Genomic DNA, 20,764 nt, shown 5'->3' with positions numbered 1-20,764 from the left:
TAGACAGAGGGTCCCATTTGCTAGACAGTTTACAACAGTCAGGCAAACAGCAAAACACTACAGTCACATGAGTTAAAGGGCTTATTCAACTGAAAGTGTCAAGTGAGACAAAGTTGTAAAGGAATCGTGAATCACTATGAAGCTTAGTGTTGCCTTGTTTTTTGCAGGCTTTTTTGGTGCAGTTGGGGCGGTGTTCTTTCTTTTGGCCTTTGGTACGGATTATTGGCTGTTGGCTTCAGAAACATGTTCAGCTGCTGGGAAAAGAAACGATACTCCCAATACTGAACCCACTGAGGTTTGTCATTTTTATTATCTGATTTGCACTGACAGGTGGACTGCTTTAATTTTTTAACATGGTAATAAACTTAAGAAAAAAATTTAAGTAAAACAAATGCAGATATATAATTGAGTATTTTGGGATTAAACCAAACTGATTCACTTATGTATTAAAATGTTGTTTTACTATTTTACCTATGATTATGTGTGTTTCTTCTTATCTACACTTGGTGTTTACATTCATGAATTCTTCATCTATATATGGGACTTTAAATCTGGGGTAATAATAAAGTTTGCAGATGACATGCATTGACTGTTTTTCAAAGTAATATTCTGCTTTTTAGGACTCAGAACGTGTTCTAATTCATAATAATACAAAATATCCTGATACTTGAATAATTTTTAAATGTTTAGTTTACTGTGCCTTTCAGGGTCTGTTGAGCAACATTTAAATTTCAAAAGCGTATGCTTGTAATTAAACATTGAACAGATAGTGCTCTTTCAAAATAAAAAAATGATTTCCATACAATTCAAATCAGTCATTTGCAGTTTACTATAACATTTATCTATATAGCATGTTTTCATATAAACAATGTAGCTCACGATGGTTTACAAAATGAAATAACAGGAAGTTAATATTAAACATAAACAAACAAGATACTTTATTTTACCTTAAACTATAGCTTATTTCATGAAGTGAGAATGTTGCTTGATTTGCTTTTATTTTGTAATTTATTCCTTTATGTACAGATATATTAAAGAACATTATAAGTACTGTACATATCAAAACAGTTTTCTTTTCTTAAAGCTCAGTTAAAAGTAGTTTTTGTGTTTAAAATCTTAGAAATACAAAAGCATTTTGATTAAGTAAATGCAACACTTAATGCATTTTCAATTTTTTAAAAGGTTGCACTAGTGAGCAGAGTATGAATATAGAATAATGAGATAAGGTTATCCTTTTAGAAGTTCTCTTATCATACTAAATATATACTGTAGATAGTTTGTGTTATTAGCAAACAGAAATGTTCATCATTCAGTTAATTAACACCTAAGCCACAATGAAGGAGTGAAAAAATGTTAAGACTTGACCCAACGTGACCCAGTGGAAGACATGAAAAACAATACAGTGTCTAGTCTTAAGAATGCCATATACTGTATATTGCATAACATGCATTTACATAGATAAGATGTAGGAGAGTTACACAGCTGTAGAGTTGCAGCCTTATACCACATGAAATGCTATGTAGCTTTTCATGTTTTCCTTAAATCTCCATGGATTTCTTTTAGGGGTTATGTCTGAAGACCTGTTTGTAAGTTGATATGCAGCTGATATAGTTGCACATTTGAAATTAATTGCACCCATTGCCCTTGATATATATATAGACTACGTAAACAGTTTAAATGTATTTCTGCACGAGAGAATCCTAATAAAAGATTAACTTTAGTAGTAAAATGAGAGAATGCTGTTTAATCGAAAGTAAAATTGAATACAACACCAACTAAAGATTTTTTGCAGTTTAAAATTTATGTTATAGGTCTATAGCTAATAGTGTACCTGTTTGATGTTCTACAGTTTTAAGAAAATGTATACAGTATATGTCAGGCTTCAAGACAGCATTTTTGCATTTGTATTGTTTATTTTATTGTTGACTTCATACTCCCTGATATCTTGTCTGCAAGGTTCTATGACTCTACATGCTGTTAGGCACATGGGTCTCGTGCTTTGTCATTTTTGATATAATGGAATCTGACTACCCAATTTCAAACTGCATGGCAAAGAACATACATGCTTTTTTTAAAAAAAGAAAAGACTCTACTTTAGGAAAATTCTTTTAAATTTTGACCTGAATATTGTCTTCACTTTCAAGTTAGTTTTGCCCTTTGAACAAGTTACTGGCCCCAGAGCTTTACTGTTTTGCCTGCTGCTTCAGTCTGATTAGTGTTTTACTTGTCAAATTTCACTTCCATCTTGGTAATTTATCTCTTGAAAAAATGGTCTTGACAAGATACTCCTGACATAAAAAGTATTCACCCCTTGAGCTGTTCACAATTTATTGTGTTTCAGAATGGACTTAGAGCATTGTGACTTGATGGTTTAGTAGATCTGCATCTCAGATCTATGTGGCTGGGTTTGAATCCATGTCTAATCAGGTTCTCTGTGGAGTTTGTACATTCTTAGAGAGGTTTTTCTTAAGAGGTATTCTTATGCATCATGAATATTAATGAGTGAGTGATGGTATGTGTGTGTGATAGTTGAGCTTCATATCCAATGTAACCAAGGCCTTTCAATTTATAAGGCATTTCTTATACCCTGCATAGCTTTTAGAAGGCTCATGGGTGTCTGCCAAATTACGTGTATAGAAATTTTTATTCCCCTGTGGTATTTTGTGAAGGGTACTAAATAAGTATGCCATTCTTATGTGTTCTTCTTGATAGAGTTCAGTCCTTTTTTTTAGGAGCAGTGATTTTGTTTTTTTACTCAATGTTAAGTTAGAGTGACCATCTATTGCAAGCTTTGCAGGACTTCATTATTGATTCCTTGCTCACCTGTATCTCAGCTTATTGATTACTTTCAGCTAGCTTTGTTTGAATTACAGTAAATCATAATCATGAAAATGTTTTTACTTTATTGTTGTTTGGATGGGTTAGATATTTTGTATGTCAACATGTAATCCATTCAAATACATCCAAAGTAATAACAAAACCGGAGATTTCTGGATTACATCAACATATTGAATGAGTTGGTGCAGTGTTGAGCGGTTGTTTTCTATTATTTTTGTATGTAAATCAGTTTGTCCACTAAATATACTGTAATGTAATTTACAGTTAGCTCTTCTACGTGTGAGGTCATAGTTCTCTGTCGTAAGAGTCTCTTGCTCTCTGGAGGTTAGTTGGAAGCAGATGCCCCATATATAGGGTTTTTTCAAGAGGTGAGGCTGTGAGACTGATAAACAAATCAGTATAATGTTTGTAGTTTTAAAAGTATTGTAATAGAATGTAGTGGTATCACATTCAGTTTATTATAAGCCAGTGACCATCTTTTGATTGGTTATGGGTAGTGATTTAATTCCTATGATGGGTGAGGTGATTTGAGCCTATCGTGGTGATACAAAATGGTGACTTGATATGGGGCATACAGACATAGCCATCTGGAAGAAGACCCAGGAACTGGCCCCAGGAAATGTTTGAAAGAGAGTATGTCTTCTGGTAATGGGTGTGCCTGAACTACCTGGTGAAGTACCAGGAGAATACTATTAAGGATAGAGCTGCCTGGTTTGTCTCACTGGGATATGTTAATGGATATTTAAGTGAATAACATGGCAGATTCTGAAAGTATTAACTACCCTTACAACAGTACGCCTTCATGGGCCCTGGTGCAACTACTGTAAGAGCATAGAGAATTCATAACATTTTGTTAAATTAAGATCACCTGTTTCAGTAAGGGTGTTTCCTGTGTCTTAATGGTATAACTGATTGATCCATTTATTTTGTCATAAGTACTTAGATGCTAGATAAATCATGAGAGTGTCTGAGATGTCTTTAGGTAAAGCAAAGGTACCAAATGAAAGTCACATGCATATGTCAAGCTCATATAAATATTATACAGTATATAAACATTTTAATGAGACAAGGCTATTCAGCCATCACCCATTATTATTAAAGTTTAGTCCCAGTTACCTAGATGGAAATTACAATGCAGACGCTGATGCTCCAGTATTTTTTTTATTTTATCCTTACTGATGCCAATTACTTATATAACAAATATAGCTGAATAATGTGTTGCCTGAATTATTTGGGAATCACAAATCAATGTCTACGTATGATGTTTACAAGGTTTGTGTCTGAATACTTCCTGCATTATTACTGCATTATTTCTAAATTGTCAAAATGATATGGATTTTTTTTTCCAATATCTTGTTTTATTTGTTTTATTTTGTATTGATATGTTAATTACACACAACACAAAGGACATGTGCTGCCTGTGATAAAATAGGATCTGTCATCATTTTGGATAAATGCAAAAACTGCAGTAATTTGCTGGACCAAATGTTGAAAGTTTTTCATTAAACTCTTAACTTAGCATTATCATCAAGTTATGTGACTTGTATTTTGACAAAATATTGTAGGGCTTATTTTTCAAAATATTAGCCAGATACTTTATAAATGATGTCCTGCTTAGCCTTCCTTGGATTATGCATTCATTTACTGGAACCGGTGTTACTCTTCAGACTAACTATTTTTATTAAATTGCTTGTTTTTTTTTTGCTTAGCGTGGCGATGGAATGATTTCTTTGAAAGAATTTGATACAACCTTCCACCATGAGGGATTTTTCTGGAGATGTAAATTCAGTGGGAAGTTTTCCGAAGATGATATATGGAAGTTCTGGTTTAGTAAGTCTGCAATAAAATTAGAAATATATACATAATTCTTTGTAAAGATTAACAGTTGTACTAAAAAGTTTAAGTACCGTTTACAATTTTTTCTCTTTCTACATAAATAAGACCTAAAACATGATACAATTTCTACTTAAGTCTTAAAACTAGATAAAGAGAACTCAGTTAAACAAATGACACAAAACTTTTTATACTTGTTCATTTATTGAGGAAAAAAAATGGTTCACTGTTACATACTTGTGCGTCAAAAAGTATATGAACCTCTCTGATTATCAGTTTATTCGAAGGGGAAATTACAGTCAGCTATTTCAGTCAATGGAATGGCAATCATGTGTGTGTGTGAGAGGCCCTGCCCTTTTGAAAGAACATAAATATGGGTCTTCACTATCAGTCTGATCTTTACCGCACAGGTAAGTATATCACACTTTGAACAAAAGAGATAGCTGAGGACCTCAGAAAAATAGTTGTTGAAAGTCACTTGGCCAGAAAAGGTTTCACAACCATTTCTAAAGAATGTGGACTCAACTAGTCAAATGCCAGACAGATCATGTACAAATGGGGAAAATTCAATGATATTGTTACCCTCCCTACAGGAATGGTTAACCAAAAAGGATCACACCTAGAGTAAGGCGTGTGATATTCGAGGTGGTCACAAAGAACCCCAGGGTAATGTGCAAGGATCTATAGGCCTCTCTTGCATTGTCTAATGTCAATGTTCATGAGTCCACTATTAGGACAATGGTGAACACCAATGGCTATTGGAAGAATGTTTTGTAGATGAATGAGCCCAAAATATAACTTTTTGGCTTGAATTGGGAGCATTATGTTTGAGAAACAGGAAAAAATTTAATTTTAGCATAAGAACCTTATTCCATCTGTGAAACATGATATTTTAGCAGTATGATTGTTTAGGCCTGCTTTGCTGTCTCTGTACCAGGACAGCTTACCATTATTGATAGAACTATGATTTCTGAATTGTTCAAGCAAAGTCTACACGGGAATGTGAGGGAATAAGTCTGTAATTTGCAGCTCAAAACAAAGTGGATCATGCAGTAAGGCAGCAACCCTAAAAACAAAAGTCATTCTACCTAAGAATGGTTAAAGCAGAAGAAATTTCATGTTTGGGAATGGCTTTGTCAAAGTCACAACCTTAATCCAACAGAAATACTGTGGAAGTACCAGAAAGAAACAGTTTATGCAAGAAACCACATTGACATCTCTGAGTTGAAGCAGTCCTGCATGCCTGTGGGAAGGGCTGATCAACAGCCAGAAACAATTAATTGAAGTTATTGCTGCACAAGGGGTCACTCCAGCTACTGAAAGCAAAGATTCACATACTTCTTTTTTACACATAAAAGTATAACATTGGATCATTTTTCTTAATAAATAAATGAGTATAATGGTTTTTGTTATTGGTTTAATTGGGTTCTTTTTATTTAGTTTAAGGAATTATGTAAAAATCTGGTCACATATTAGGTCATATTTATATAGAAATTGAGAAAAGTCTAAAGGGTTTGCAAACCCTTTAACAGCACTACATGTAAAAGATATACACTCCTACAATAATATCCAAGACCATGTTCCCTTGTATATAACTGGGTATCTTTACATTTGAATTATGACTAACATTTATGTTATGGCATGTGGTGCAATAGTTGATTTTTTTTAATGTCTTTATTATGAATCTGTAAGATGGCAGCTTCCATAATTCCAAGTGTTGCATATGAAAATGTTTACAGCATTATATATAACTTTTGATTGTCTAGAGTATGCACAAAACAAAAAAGCATGATTATTAAATGTAGTTAATTTTACAGTAGAAACAAGAGTTTGATTGAGTTTGTTTGTCTTGCTGCTTTAAATGTCTTGTAGATTTAACAATGCCCTTTGACACTGCCCACTTCCCTTCCACAATCTACAAAGTAATATTCTAAACCTGACAAATACATTTCTCTGGAGTCTGCTTTGAAGGGGGGTGATGCTATCTGTCCTGTTATGGCCTTGATATTTACAACAGCAACATTTATTTATAGAGCACATTTTCATACAACAATGTAGCTCAGAGTGCTTTACAAAATGACAAAAAGAAAGTTACAAGAGGAGAAAACAATTAAGATTAAGCAATAATAGAAATAAATAGCAACAAACAAGGGAGGGTTTAGTTTAAAATACTCACTTCAACTAACATTGTTATTTATGGGCTATTTTGAGCAGCTAAATTTGAAACTAGTATGCAGTATGACCCAAGCTAACTGGCTCTATACAAACAGACTTGGACTTTTAAGGTGACAGTATATATTATATACTTTTATGCAACTGCTGCATAGCATATTATTTGGATGTGTATGTCTAAGGCTCATAATGTGGTGTGATTTACAAAAGCTCTGTGCTCCTAAATCTGGTGAAAGATATATCTGGCTTCATGCACCCTATCTTCATTCATGCACCCTATTATTCTTTTCAAAGCAAAATAAACAGAACTGACTGTTTGGAAGTTGTCATCTGTTATCATTCATTAACTCAGATGTTCAATTGTTTGTAAATCTGCTTGGTCAACAACTAGAGCTACACTTTCAGATAGCTTAGATATACTGTATATACTTAGGAAAATTTGGCTCCTTTATATATGATTTCACTGCACAGACCCAATTATGTTTTTGCATTTTCTGTTTTCAACACTGCCATCATTTCATTGTGCATCAATTTTGCATCTACTATGTGCTTTTGTTTCTTTCTTAAAACAATGTAATAATTCATTTTCTGTTGTGGCGAGTGGCTGGGGGCAGTACCCAGCTAGGATGCCCAGAAGGACCGAAGGAGGGATTACGCCTCCTCCAGACCACAAGGGGGTGACTGCCCTGGTGGCTTTGGGGACCATGGGAAAGGGGCTTGGAAGCTCAACCCTATAGGGGCCCATGGTCACCACCAGGGGGTGCCCCAATTCCTGAGGAGCCCTGGCCCTCAGCACTTCCGCCACACCCAGAAGTGCTGGGGGGAAGAAGACCAGGGACTTCCAGAGTGCTTCTGGGTGCACAGCCGGCACTTCCGTCACACCAGGTTGTGTCGGCAGTAGCTCATTGGGTGGCATGTCCGGGAGGGTTTAAAAGGGGCCGCATCCCTCCATTCAATGGCTGGAGTTGGGAGGAAGAAAGACAGAGTTCAGATGGAGAAGAGGGAGGCAGACCTGAAGAAAGGCATTATTGAAAGGCCTGGACTTTGGGGGGTGAAAGTGGGTTGTGTGCTGTGTTTCACTGTAAATATGAATAAACGTGTATTGGGTGTTAAACCTACAGTGTCCACCTGTCTGTGTCCGGGCCGGCTTCCTCACTGTGTATTTGGTTCTCAGTTGAGTCAGCATCTGTTTGCATTGTGTGTCTCTTTTTGATTTTTTCTGGGTTATTTGGTTTCCTTGCACATCCTGAAAAAATAAATCAGAGACTTTTTTGGTGAATCTTAGTCTGTGAGTTCTAAGTTGGCTCATTAGGGCTGCATGTAGGGTGTGTGTATAAATGTACACCTTGTTTAAAGTTGTTTCCTGTCTTATACCCAATATTCCTGGGATTGTTTTTCTTTCCTAGAGAAATAATTAACAAAAATACCACATGGTTCGAAAACACCAGGACAGCTCTCAGCATTATTTGTGTATCTCTACATTGATTTCTCAGAATAATCTTAAAAAAATTATCACAGTTTTTACAAAATCAGTAGGTAAATATCACATGGTTGGCAAATTCAGGTCAGCATTTTCTTTCCCAGATAAGAATCCTCTACTAAAAAATCTGTTCAACACTGACTTTTGCTCTTCTGCTATGAAAAAGGAAAGTATTTTTTTATTAAAAAAAAGTCTATAAAATTAAGATATTATCTGTGGTCTTCATATGAAAAAACACTGTTTTACAGAGCTACATATTCATGAATTATTTTTATACAGCACTGTACTCCAATATGTTAATGTTCCAAGAATAAATGTATTAGTTGAGAAAATTACTGCATAATACTATCAGTTTACTTTAATTTTTTGGATTGTTACATATTTTGACTTGTTTTTATTATATGTTCACATACCACCCAAAATATCTCAATAATTTCACCTGATTTATCTTGTACTCGCAAAATACCCGCGCTTCGCAGCGTAGAAGTAGTGTGTTAAAGAAGCAATGAAAAAGAAAAGGAAACATTTTGAAAATAACGTAACATGATTGTCAATGTATTTGTTTTGTCACTGTTGTGAGTGATGAGTGTTGCTGTCATATATATATATATATATACTGTATACACTGCTCAAAAGAATTAAAGGAACACTTTTTAATCAGAGTATAGCATAAAGTCAATGAAACTTATGGGATATTAATCTGGTCAGTTAAGTAGCAGAGGGGGTTGTTAATCAGTTTCAGCTGCTGTGGTGTTAATGAAATTAACAACAGATGCACTAGAGGGGCAACAATGAGATGACCCCCAAAACAGGAATGGTTTAACAGGTGGAGGCCACTGACATTTTTCCCTCCTCATCTTTTCTGACTGTTTCTTCACTAGTTTTGCGTTTGGCTACAGTCAGTGTCACTACTGGTAGCATGAGGCGATATCTGGACCCTACAGAGGTTGCACAGGTAGTCCAACTTCTTCAGGATGGCACATCAATACGTGTCATTGCCAGAAGGTTTGCTGTGTCTCCCTGCACAGTCTCAAGGGCATGGATGAGATTCTAGGAGACAAGCAGTTACTCTAGGAGAGCTGGAGAGGGCCATAGAAGGTCCATAACCCATCAGCAGGACCAGTATCTGCTCCTTTGGGCAAGGAGGAACAGGATGAGCACTGCCAGAGCCCTACAAAATGACCTCCAGCAGGCCACTGGTGTGAATGTCTCTGACCAAACAACCAGAAAGACTTCATGAGGGTGACCCAAGGGCCCCATGTCCTCTAATGGGCCCTGAGCTCACTGCCCAGCAGCATGCAGCTCGATTGGCATTCGCCATTGAATACCAGAATTGGCAGATGCACCAGTGGTGCCCTGTGCTTTTTACAGATGAGAGCAGGTTCACCCTGAGCACGTGTCAGAAGTGAAAGGGTCTGGAGAAGCCATGGAGAACATTATGTTGCCTGTAACATCATTCAGCATGAGCAGTTTGGTGGTGGGTTAATGTTTGTCTGGGGAGGCATATCCATGGAGGGTCACACAGACTGCTACAGGCTTGACAAAGGCACCTTGGCTGCCATTAGGTATCAGGATGAAATCCTTGGACCCATTGTCAGACCCTATGCTGGTACAGTGGCTCCTGGTGCATGACAATTCCTGGCCTCATGTGGTGAGAGTATGCAGGCAGTTCCTGGAGGATGAAGGAATTGATACCATTGACTGGCCACCACACTTTCCTGACCTAAATCCAATAGAACACCTCTGGGACATTATGTTTTGGTCCATCCAATGCCACCAGGTTGCACCTCAGACTGTCCAGGAGCTCAGTGATGCCCTGGTCCAGATCTGGGAGGAGATCCCCCACAACACCATCTGTCATCTCATTAGAAGCATGCACCGATGTTGTCAGGCATGTATACAAGAACACAGGGGCCATACAAAGTGCTGTGTACAATTTTGAGTTGCTGCAATTAAATTTTGGCAAAATGGACTAGCCTGCCACATAATTTTTTCACTCTGATTTTTGGGGTGTCTTTGAATTCAGGGCTCTGTAGGTTGATCATTTTCATTTCCATCAAACGATGTGGCATCCTTTCGTTCCTAACACATTACCCAGTCTATATCAGTATAGATATCCAGGAGGATTTCTTTTTCCCATTGAGATCTGATGTGTTTTCAAAGTTTTCCTTTAATTTTTTTGAGCAGTTTATATATATATATACATATCCATACATATATACATATACACATATACACATATATATATACACACACACATATATACATACATATATATATATACATACATATATACACATACATCCACATATATATACATATATATATCTACATATACATACATAAATATACACACACACACACACACACACACACACACACACATATATATATATATATATACATACAGTCTTTGGGGTGCGAGCAACTGTTGCTGGGGGTGCCAGAATCCATGAAGGAAGAAAAATGAAAAACATTATTTGTACAAAATCCTAATTTATTTATCCATTCCTAAATAATTAAATGGCCAGGCTATTTCATATCAGTGCAATACGCTGTTTGTTAAAACTGATGACTCCCGCTCTTACGTGCAAGTCTGCCTGGATATTATGAACTATCGTATCTGTTCAAGTTCTATTTAAATTTTAAATAGAAGGAATTTTTATTTAGTCGACAGAATATTATTCGGAATAAATCAACTCAAACCTTAAATAACATAATATTTTGCTCTCCATAAAAATATATCCTGTCTAAATTATACAAGTTAGAAATAAAGTAAACAAACATTCAAATTTCTTTACTCTTATGTAATTTTATATAAAAAATAAACTTAAATTTTAAATATCCCAAAAGATTTTGCTCTCCATAAAAATATATCCTGTCAAAATTATACAAATTCAAATATGAACATGGTGCATAACAAAACCTGGAAATATAAATAAATTTTTTTCTTTTCAGCAATAACAAAAAAAAATCATTCAGTTGTCTTTGCTCATATGTCATTTTAGAGCTGGACGCCTGGCATCTTTTTTGGCAACAAGTTTGTTTATGTTTGGTGTGAGGTTCTGTGTTGTGGAGATTCTCAGGATGGACTGTAGGTGCTCATCAATGAGGCGACTCCTGTGTGCTGTTTTGTTAGTCTTCATGACTGAGAAGAGCTTCTCACACAGATATGTGCTACCAAACATGCACAAGGTTCAAGCCGCATGTAGACGGAGCTGGAGCATTTTTGCAGGAATGGAGTGAATAAACTGTGCGGGCCCTGCAGTATCGTACTTTGCCTTCAGTGTGTCATTACACTGCAGCTCAATCACCTCCATCTGAATCTGCACAGGTGCAGTTTCCACATCGACGGCAAATGGGGTGCGAAACAACTGAAAATTCTTTTTGTGTTCCTCAATGCCACCAAAGCGCCTTGCGAACTCAGTGCGCAGTGCGCTCAGTTTATCAGCAAAGTGCGTATTTGGGAACACCGTAGTGCCGACTTGGTTCAACATTACTTGGCAACAGGGAAAGTGGGGCAAGTTGGACTGGTGCATTTGTGTCTCCCATCAAAGTAGCTTCACTTGAAATCACTTTGTGATTTTGCACGGGTAAAAACATCTGCTGAAGTGTCAGATTCTTCTTTAACTCTTCTGCTTTCTGTATCTTGTGCATTGTATTCAGGTCTTTCAGGTTATCTTGATGTTTTGTCTCATAGTGCCGTCTTATATTAAATTCTGTAATTACAGCCACATTAGCTCCACAAATGAGACACACGGGTTTACCGGCAATGTCAGTAAACATATACTCAGCCTCCCATCGGTTTTTAAAGCTCTATGTTCAGAATCACCTTTTCTCTTTGGCATCGTGTGGGCTAGCTTTGCAATAACTTGCAGCATCATAAGCTAGACTTGATTAATGCTCTAAGTGTTCGGCAAGGCAGCTGAAGCGCTGCATTATGGGATCTGTAGTTTATTGTGTTACCAGCGCTTCATTTCCCAGGGCCATTAATAACAATAATATATAAAATGATCTCGTGGGCCGGATGTGGCCTGCGGGCCTTGAGTTTGACACATATGGACTAAATAGAACTGGAAAACTGCATGCTCTTACTTTTTTACCGTTCATCTAATGAATACACTGAGTATGGCTTTACCAAAACAATCATTGATCGCGAATAAAGTATCCATTATTCATAAAGCTTCAATTGGTGATCTGTCTTTCTGCGTTAACCGCATATTTTTTCATACGTCTCAAACCAAGGGGATCCGAGGCCAAAATGAATCGGGAAGCGCGCATACATACTCAGTGCATCCCCTCTCGGGAATTGAACCTCGGACACCGGTGCTAGAGGCGAAGCCTCTACTATTGTGCCACGGCATGTGGTTTGTCTATTTGAGCGTAGCTGTGTAATTCGGTTTTTGTTCAGCACTCTTTGGAACTGTTGCTTTTTATCTGCGCACTGCGTCAGTTCACGTGAGCCACTGAATATGGTTTTCTATGTCACTCGCTCGCTTCTAATTGTTTCGCTGCCTTCTTAATTATATAATGTATGTTTTCTTCAGCTGTTTTTGGAGCTCTTCCTGGTTTTCTCCGTACTGCGTGATTACGCGGGAGGCGTGATGATGTCACACGAAACTCCGCCCCCCACGGCTTTCGAGCTCAACTCCATTACAGTATATGCAGAAAAATAGCTTCCAGTTATGACCATTACGTGTAAAATTTCGAAATAAAACCTGCCCAACTTTTGTAAGGAAGCTGTAAGGAATGAACCTGCCAAATTTCAGCCTTCTACCTACACGGGAACTTGGAGAATTAGTGATGAGTCAGTGAGTGAGTCAGTCAGTCAGTGAGTGAGTCAGTGAGTGAGTCACTAAGGGCTTTGCCTTTTATTAGTATAGATTATAATTGCATTTCTCCCCATTCTTTTCCCTTTACATTGCTTATTGGGTAAACCTTTGATCTCTAAACGCCTTATTTGTTCAAACCTAATTTTCTACCCAATTCAGTTTGTCTTTTTATATTGTATCTGTGAACTATGTGACCTTGGTTTCTCCTAAGATACCTTGTGACAGTGTACTGTATACTGTACATGTATAGTAGAGGCAAACTACTCAACAAACACAAGCTTTGAACTTGGAGGCCTCCCATCAGTGGCAGAAGCTAAAGCTTTCTATTTGGTTGCTAAAAGTGCAAAATTTTTGCAAATAAAATTATATTCTAGGCATTTTGAATTATGTTTTTGTATTTAACTTTAACTTGCTGCCAAGTGCATTCACATCACTCACAATACTGAATAATAATATAAAAAGTGCTTTAAGTATAACATTAAAAAACATTTGTTTTACAATCAAACTGGCCAGTATCAATAACATTTAATGATTTAATGCTCAAATTCAGAACTGTAACGTACTTAGGTATTTAATTGTTCTGCTATAGATTGTTATGCATTCCTACTCTTTTAATAGTAGATGCATTTTCTTTTTGTTTAATTACAAATATGTAACATTTTGTACAACTCATGTAAGACTTCTTATCCAGGTACTGAAAAGACTGCAGCTGTCTCTTTCCTATATGTTATTTGGTTTCAAGTTCATTCAAACAAATAACTACAAATAACAGGATGGTAACTTATATCTTTTTTACTTTTCTAAGCTATTCTGTAATAAAACCATACATCCCATAAGCTTTGGACTTAAGGTCACAGGCACACAATCTGTAGATAATACACTCTCTTCTGTCTATTTAAGCCATGAACGATGTTCTCCATGACCATTATTTAGGAATTGTGAAAAGTCATGAGTGCACACATAAACATGGATTGCCTCAGCATCTAAGCCTGTCTTTAGTTAACAAGAAACTCTTTGTGTTAGTAAAACCAATTAAGCTTTGATTGTAAGACTAGACTTATTTAAATGATAATTACTCAGCTATGTCTCAATTTCATTAACGCTCTTCATGGAATACTAAACAATCCCACCAGGTTTCTATCATAATTCTTTTTCATCCTCTTGTTATTTGCACCACTCGCAAATTCTTATGGACTGGCTATATTGGTGTTTGCAGAGGTGAGTGTTTGAATAAATTTGATATTGTATATTAACCTAAGATGAGTTACACATACGTTAAACCAGTCACAATGCAGAAATTAATTTTTCTATTGTATCCTGTATTTCCATATTGTAAACTCAGAGACTAATATCTCTCTATATATAAAAAAAATTCTGGAATGGAAAAGCAAGGCGACGATACGTGATCTTCTTGGAAGTTCTCAGAAAACATTTAAAAGACCCGGGAGACAAAAAAGACTGGCCACAGAGCGTCTCGTGGGGACCGTAAACATGAGACTTGGTGCCAAGAGATTGTCCCAGGGCAGTCACGAAGGGACGTGGAACATAAGAGTCTTGCAAGACACGCCCTTCTTATCAAATAAGAGCACGGACAGCCAGCAAAACATTCAGTCATGTAAAGTCACGTGGCACACACAGATCCTGTGCTCTCAGCAAAGAAGTAAGAGCAGCACAAAGAAAAGAGACCCAAGGCATGATATACATGCAGAGAAAGGTAAAGAATATGAAAGCAGTAAAATTTGAAAGTATTGTAGCGTCCCAGCCAAACTGAAGCCTTTTTTGTTTTAAGTGACTGTTAGGTCCGATCGAGGGAGGGCAGAGTACAGCATGGAAGACTGATAGCTGGGTACTGATTGATGTGGTAAGGGGGAGGCGAGACCCATGGCAGGAGGGGTTGGAGAGGGTGCTAGAAAGTTGTGTTTGGGGTTACGCAGTCGGTGATTGTTAAAGTACAACTTTTGTGACACTTTATTATGTCAGTCTCTACAATATCAAAAAAAAATAGTAAAGATCGCATTGAAGCAAACAAAAGGAAATTAATCATCAGAAACAGGTGAAAGTGAAAAAATAAACAGACAAATTGAGGTAAAAAATTAAAACACAAAAAGTGTTTTCGCCTTTGGATCATTCAATGCACGAAATGTGCATGTACACAATACTGGACCATACGCTATGAGAATCTGTGGTCTCACACATAGCAACGACTCCAAAGAAGAAAAAAAGCTTTTAAAATTGTATATCCGATTAACCAAACAAAGGAGTTGGTGCTATACACATGAAGAACAGGTTACAGATTATGAAAGCAGTGGAATTCGAAAGGCTCAAAAAAAAAACCTTGGCGTGATACACATGCAGAGAAAGTTAAAGAATATGAAACTAGGAAAATTAGAAAGTATAAAAAAAAGAAAGTAAGGATTGCAGTATCGCAAACAAATGGAAATTACTCAAAAAAGGGAAAATAATCACCACGGACCAGAGGTAACTGAAAAAAAGCAGGAAAAAACGAGGTAAGAAATAAAAGCCAGAGTAGAAAACAAAGTAAAACATCATAAGGAGGTTATAAAACAATGGGGCCAAACACATGCAGAGCAAGTTAGAGATAATGAAAACTGGAGTTCAAAAGACTCAAAAAAAAGTAGGCACGAAACACATGCAGAGCAAGATACAGAATATGAAAGCAGAAAAAAATGACAGTGTCAAAACAAAGAAAGTAAACATCGTATTGGCACAAACAAAGAGAAACTATTACTCAGAGAAATAACGAAACGAAGAATAGAGATTGAATATATGGACATAGGTGATATGTCAGAAGTATATAAATATTGTAAGGCTTTGAAGTTTAAGTCAGAGAATTTCAAAAATGGGGTTTAACTCACATGCATTTATTGGTTACTTTGCAAAAAAAATTATTAACTGCTGATGATGTGGATCGTTTTGTCTGTGCTGAAATTCCAAACAGAGAAACCTATCCTAAATTATGGTACAAAGTCATTAAACACAAATCTCACTGATCTCATTTAAAAGATTCAGCATATTGGGACACGAAAGATTCCAAATATTGTTTTTACAGAAGTTCTGAAATAAAAGTGAAACTAATGAAATAGCAACAATTCAAAGAAAAAAAAATCTTACAAGTGTGTATCCGGAAAACCAAACACGGGGGTTGGTGAGCGAAGCGAGCAGGAAGCCCCCTAGTATATAAAAATTTAATTTATATTGTTTAAACACAAAATGGAGGGCTCACACTAAGGAAAAAATAAAGTAGCCAAAAAATTAGACAAAACCATAAATCCTATGCATCAATTACCCTTCATAAACAGCTCTCCCATATGTGTTTGATGGTGTGCTCATCTTCTCACTACTGCTAAAAGTACTCTTACCTCTTATCTCCTCTCTTAATCTATCTCTGTCTCTCTTTCTGTTGTATGTCTATGACGTGTTCCTGACACATTTTCAGCCTTTTCTTTGGATTCTTCTCCCAAATTCAGACTAATTGAGGCACTGTCACAGAGGTGGCTCTTTTTGGTTACAGGACACAGTTCACTCAAGTTGCTTCTGGTGTTTCTGTGCTCATTGAGCCCTATACAGCATGTAAAGGCAAGCTTCATCTGGCATCTTCTAAACTATTTTTTTTTAAACAGCTCACAAGTAGCCAGATGGGATCTTTCCTGCCAAGGGCCCTGTGCCGCTGGGACAGGCTTCAGGTGCTGTGAGCCTGAATTAGCATCCATATCAATTCACAGTCAAAACCTTTGTATACGAAGGGATCGCTAAATCATCATGAGAGAATTAAAAAATTCAAGCAAATAATATTCAGCTATCGGTTTAGGCAAGGAGAATTTTAATGATGTTGTGTTCTGGATGGCTCTTTTGTTGTAATGCTCACATTTTAAAAAGAATATTATGCTTTAAACCCAGTTTAAAAATTTGAGTATGAACTTGCATATTAATAGTATCCATATTGAAATTTTCTGAGAAGATACTCTCTTGCTGTATAATTATCAGTGATTTACATTAACAACTTTGTTGTAGCAATGAGTTACCACCAGAGCTGAATAACCAGTTTGGGCATGAAATATAATCATTGTTGCAGAAGAGTATTAAATTCTTTGTGAATTCACAAATAAATGCTTGTATATTTTTAATGTGTTGCTTTTTTAAATGCAAAAGAGTATTTTTTTTTTCTCATAAAAAATCATGAATGAACAGGTTTGATAGTCTGTGCATATTTGCAGGAAAAAGAGTTTAAAATTTTTTTTAATGCAAAATGACATATAAAAAAAGAGCATGTTATTTACATGAATACTGGTTGCCTAACAGTCAGACTAATATCCTGAGTAGAATTTTTGGAGCTGATATCCTTAACTATTAGCACACAAAATAAGAACTGAACTGTACAGTACAGTACCTTAGTGGAATACGAATATGACCCATCATGACACTACCACAAACCAAGAGCACAAGGAGTTGTGTGATTCGTTCTATTAATTTTATAGACTTCTTGTTGTTCCTGCTTTTTAACCTCATGGATTTTCAGACAATTGAAGACAAAAATGGCAGGCTATGGTGCACACTTTTATTACTTAATTAAGATTGAAAATAAGGGGGAAGTTTTTAATTTTTTCTGGAACAAGAACACTTTGTTTTCTTGTTCTAGTTGCATTAGGTTTTGTGCATTTGTGCTGCATACTAGCATGCAACAGCTGTTGCCAAGTACTGTCTGGTAACTGTAATGATATCTGCTTTCATAGTATAAATGAACAGGGCTATAAGACATCTCTGTGTAACTGTAATTTGATTCTGTTGTATGTGCAGCTTTTTGGTCACTACACATCAGTCAGCTGAGAGGCCCTACTTTTACTTTCACTGTGTTATAAGCATACATATGGGGGTGGGGGGATTAGTTGCTTATTGGACTAAAGAATGCCAGTTACGCAGTTTTTCCACTTGTCATTGTGGGATGGGGGTTTGGCAAGAAGCAGCAGACCTTTTCCATCAGTGAAATGCTTCTTAGCTTTAGTGTAGCTGTTCATTTGGAGCAATTTATAAAAAGTTAAATAAATAGTAAATAGCAGTTGAAAATACAGGTAGTTAAAACCAATAATTATTATTTGTTAGTACAAGACTGTAAATGATACAAATTTTAAATTATAATTAGATTCCCTAGTAAAACTTATTTTAACTTTCATTGCTTTAATAAATCTTTACAAACATTTACAATGAATGCATATTTTCAACTTGAGATTAGGTACACGTAAAAAATGTCTTCATATTACGAATAAGTAATTGATAAGAATTGGAAAAAGCATTGCACAATGTTTGTTAAACACTGAAAGTTACTAACGAAGGCTATTATAAAGCATTACCAATATAAGAATTTTCATTTAATGACATTTATAATTATTGGAATGTACATGGACTAATATTAACGTATATAATGTTTGTTAAGGGTGGCACGGTGGCGCAGTGGTAGCGCTGCTGCCTCACAGTTAGGAGACCTGGGTTCGCTTCCTGGGTCCTCCCTGCGTGGAGTTTGCATGTTCTTCCCGTGTCTGCGTGGGTTTCTTCTGGGCGCTCCGGTTTCCTCCCACAGTCCAAAGACATGCAGATAAGGTGGATTGGCGATTCTAAATTGGCCCTAGTGGGTGTGTTTGTGTGTGTCCTGTGGTGGATTGGCACCCTGCCCAGGATTGGTTCCTGTGTTGGCTGGAATTGGCTCCAGCGGACCCTCGTGACCCTATGTTCAGATTCTGCAGGGTAGAAAATGGATGGATGTTTGTTAATGACTTACTATTAAACATTATTATAAAGTGTTCCCCACTATGTTAACAAAGCTTAACCTGCTTACCCAGAGGGAGAGGCAGACCTGCTTTTCTTCCTTGCTTCTTATTCCTCCCAACTTTTTCCCTTTTGTTTCCAGTACCTTGCCACACATCATCCTTGACAGAAAAATTGCCCACATTGTCCTGAGTCTGAGCTTGGTTTCCCATGCCCGATCTCTCACTTTCCTGATACTGAGCATGTTTTTTTTATTATAGTTTCATTGGAAACCCATATCTTGGGTTCTATAGCTGTAGATGTACATCTTTTGTGTGGATGACCTCATGACAACAAACAACTAATAGTGCAAAGTGCTAATGAAAAATAAAGCTTAAGCTGCAACAACTAAGGAGTATATTTACATCTTCAAATAAAAATTAATGCGCAATGGAAACCAAAAACATTTTTAAACATTTAAAAACACTGACTGAAGCTGTTAAATTGCAAAGACTAAGCATATAAAATATACTGTGGCATAAGAACTGACAATTTTGTTCTCATGTAAAAAGTATGATACTTTAATTATTTTTCAGAAGGTGCTTTAATCAAAGAAACCTTTAAATCAGGAATGTATAAATAAAGACATAAGTTAGCTCTACAAGCACTGACATATAATGAACTTGTACTTTTTTTAGCTACATTTGATTTTCTTGTTTTTGGTAACATTACCGTTCAGTGCTCATTAATAGTAAACTCATTTTATATTTTTCTTGTAATATTTGTTTCAAAGATTTTGCCTCAGCATAGTTTCATGTGAAATCCAAATAGATAATTGAACCCAAACTAACAACCTTAACAACTGCAAGTCTCTTTTCTAAGTGTGTAACTGAAAGCTTAATACAGAGTGGTTTGTTTTATTTTCAACATCTACAGTATCTGTGCAGGCTTTGGATAATGTCACATAACTTACATAGTATGAATTGTTAGGTCAGTGATCAACAGGTGCAGACTGAGGAGATATTAATATATATAAATACAATGAATACACATAATCAAGAATACCAAAGCCCAATATATTTAATTTATAAACAAGTTAAAAATGTGTTTTATTTATTTAGTTAATCAAACACAGACATATTTATAAATTCATGTTTTTAATAGTATTAAAATATCAAGTAATGTAAAAATTATGTCAGTTGATTCACTATCACTATTGCAAAAACGGTTTTATGACTGGATAAGTAATTGTAGTTCATATTTCTTTGAAAACAAATTGCCAAATAAAGAGTACAAATCTATTAAAATCCACAAACTCATATGAGGGCTGGCACTGTGTTTTAAGATAGACAGTTTTCTCAAATTTATAAGTTTCATTGTGTCCTACCAGTTCCAAACGTTCATTTTGGTCTTACATTTTTCACTTCATCTTATTTTTTTTATCCTTACTTTTCAGTTTTGTTTTGTTTTTTACTTATTAGAAAGTATTTATGCAGTGAAAGCATTGTTGAGATATATGACTTGTTTAGGGTCACAGAGTGAGTCTGGAATGAAAATTGAACATATAGGTCAAGTTTAATTTAATTAGACATTCTGGTCTTTATACTAGATATTATTTTGCCATGTCAGAAATTACCTCCCTCTATATATATTCAGGGAAAATCAGCAAAATTGTCTGATAAAGATTAGATCCTCTAAATCCGCCAATTTGTGATCTATTTTTAAAAGGTGTTTTATTAAAATCATCAAAATCCGCCAATTTGTGATCTATTTTTAAAAGGTGTTTTATTAAAATCATCAACTTCATGAAGAATATGAGTTTAAATGGCATCAATTTAGGTGATTATCTGTT

General features: G+C 35.9%; 1 protein-coding gene across 1 annotated transcript in view; it reads left to right on the top strand.

Annotated features, from left to right (window-relative positions):
- tmem182a (transmembrane protein 182a) overlaps positions 1-20,764 on the top strand; it is a 33,690-nt gene continuing 12,926 nt past the window's right edge. Inside the window, exons 1-2 of the mRNA XM_039743884.1 lie at positions 1-295; positions 4,548-4,668. Of these exons, the coding sequence (XP_039599818.1) occupies positions 137-295; positions 4,548-4,668 (280 nt within the window). The 5' untranslated portion in view covers positions 1-136. The remainder of the gene's footprint in view (positions 296-4,547; positions 4,669-20,764) is intronic.

This window comes from Polypterus senegalus, chromosome 2, assembly GCF_016835505.1.
Source record: "Polypterus senegalus isolate Bchr_013 chromosome 2, ASM1683550v1, whole genome shotgun sequence".
Classification (NCBI taxonomy): Eukaryota; Metazoa; Chordata; class Cladistia; order Polypteriformes; family Polypteridae; genus Polypterus; species Polypterus senegalus.
Note: the sequence above shows the minus strand (reverse complement) of the source record. Positions and strands in the feature narration are given on the sequence as shown.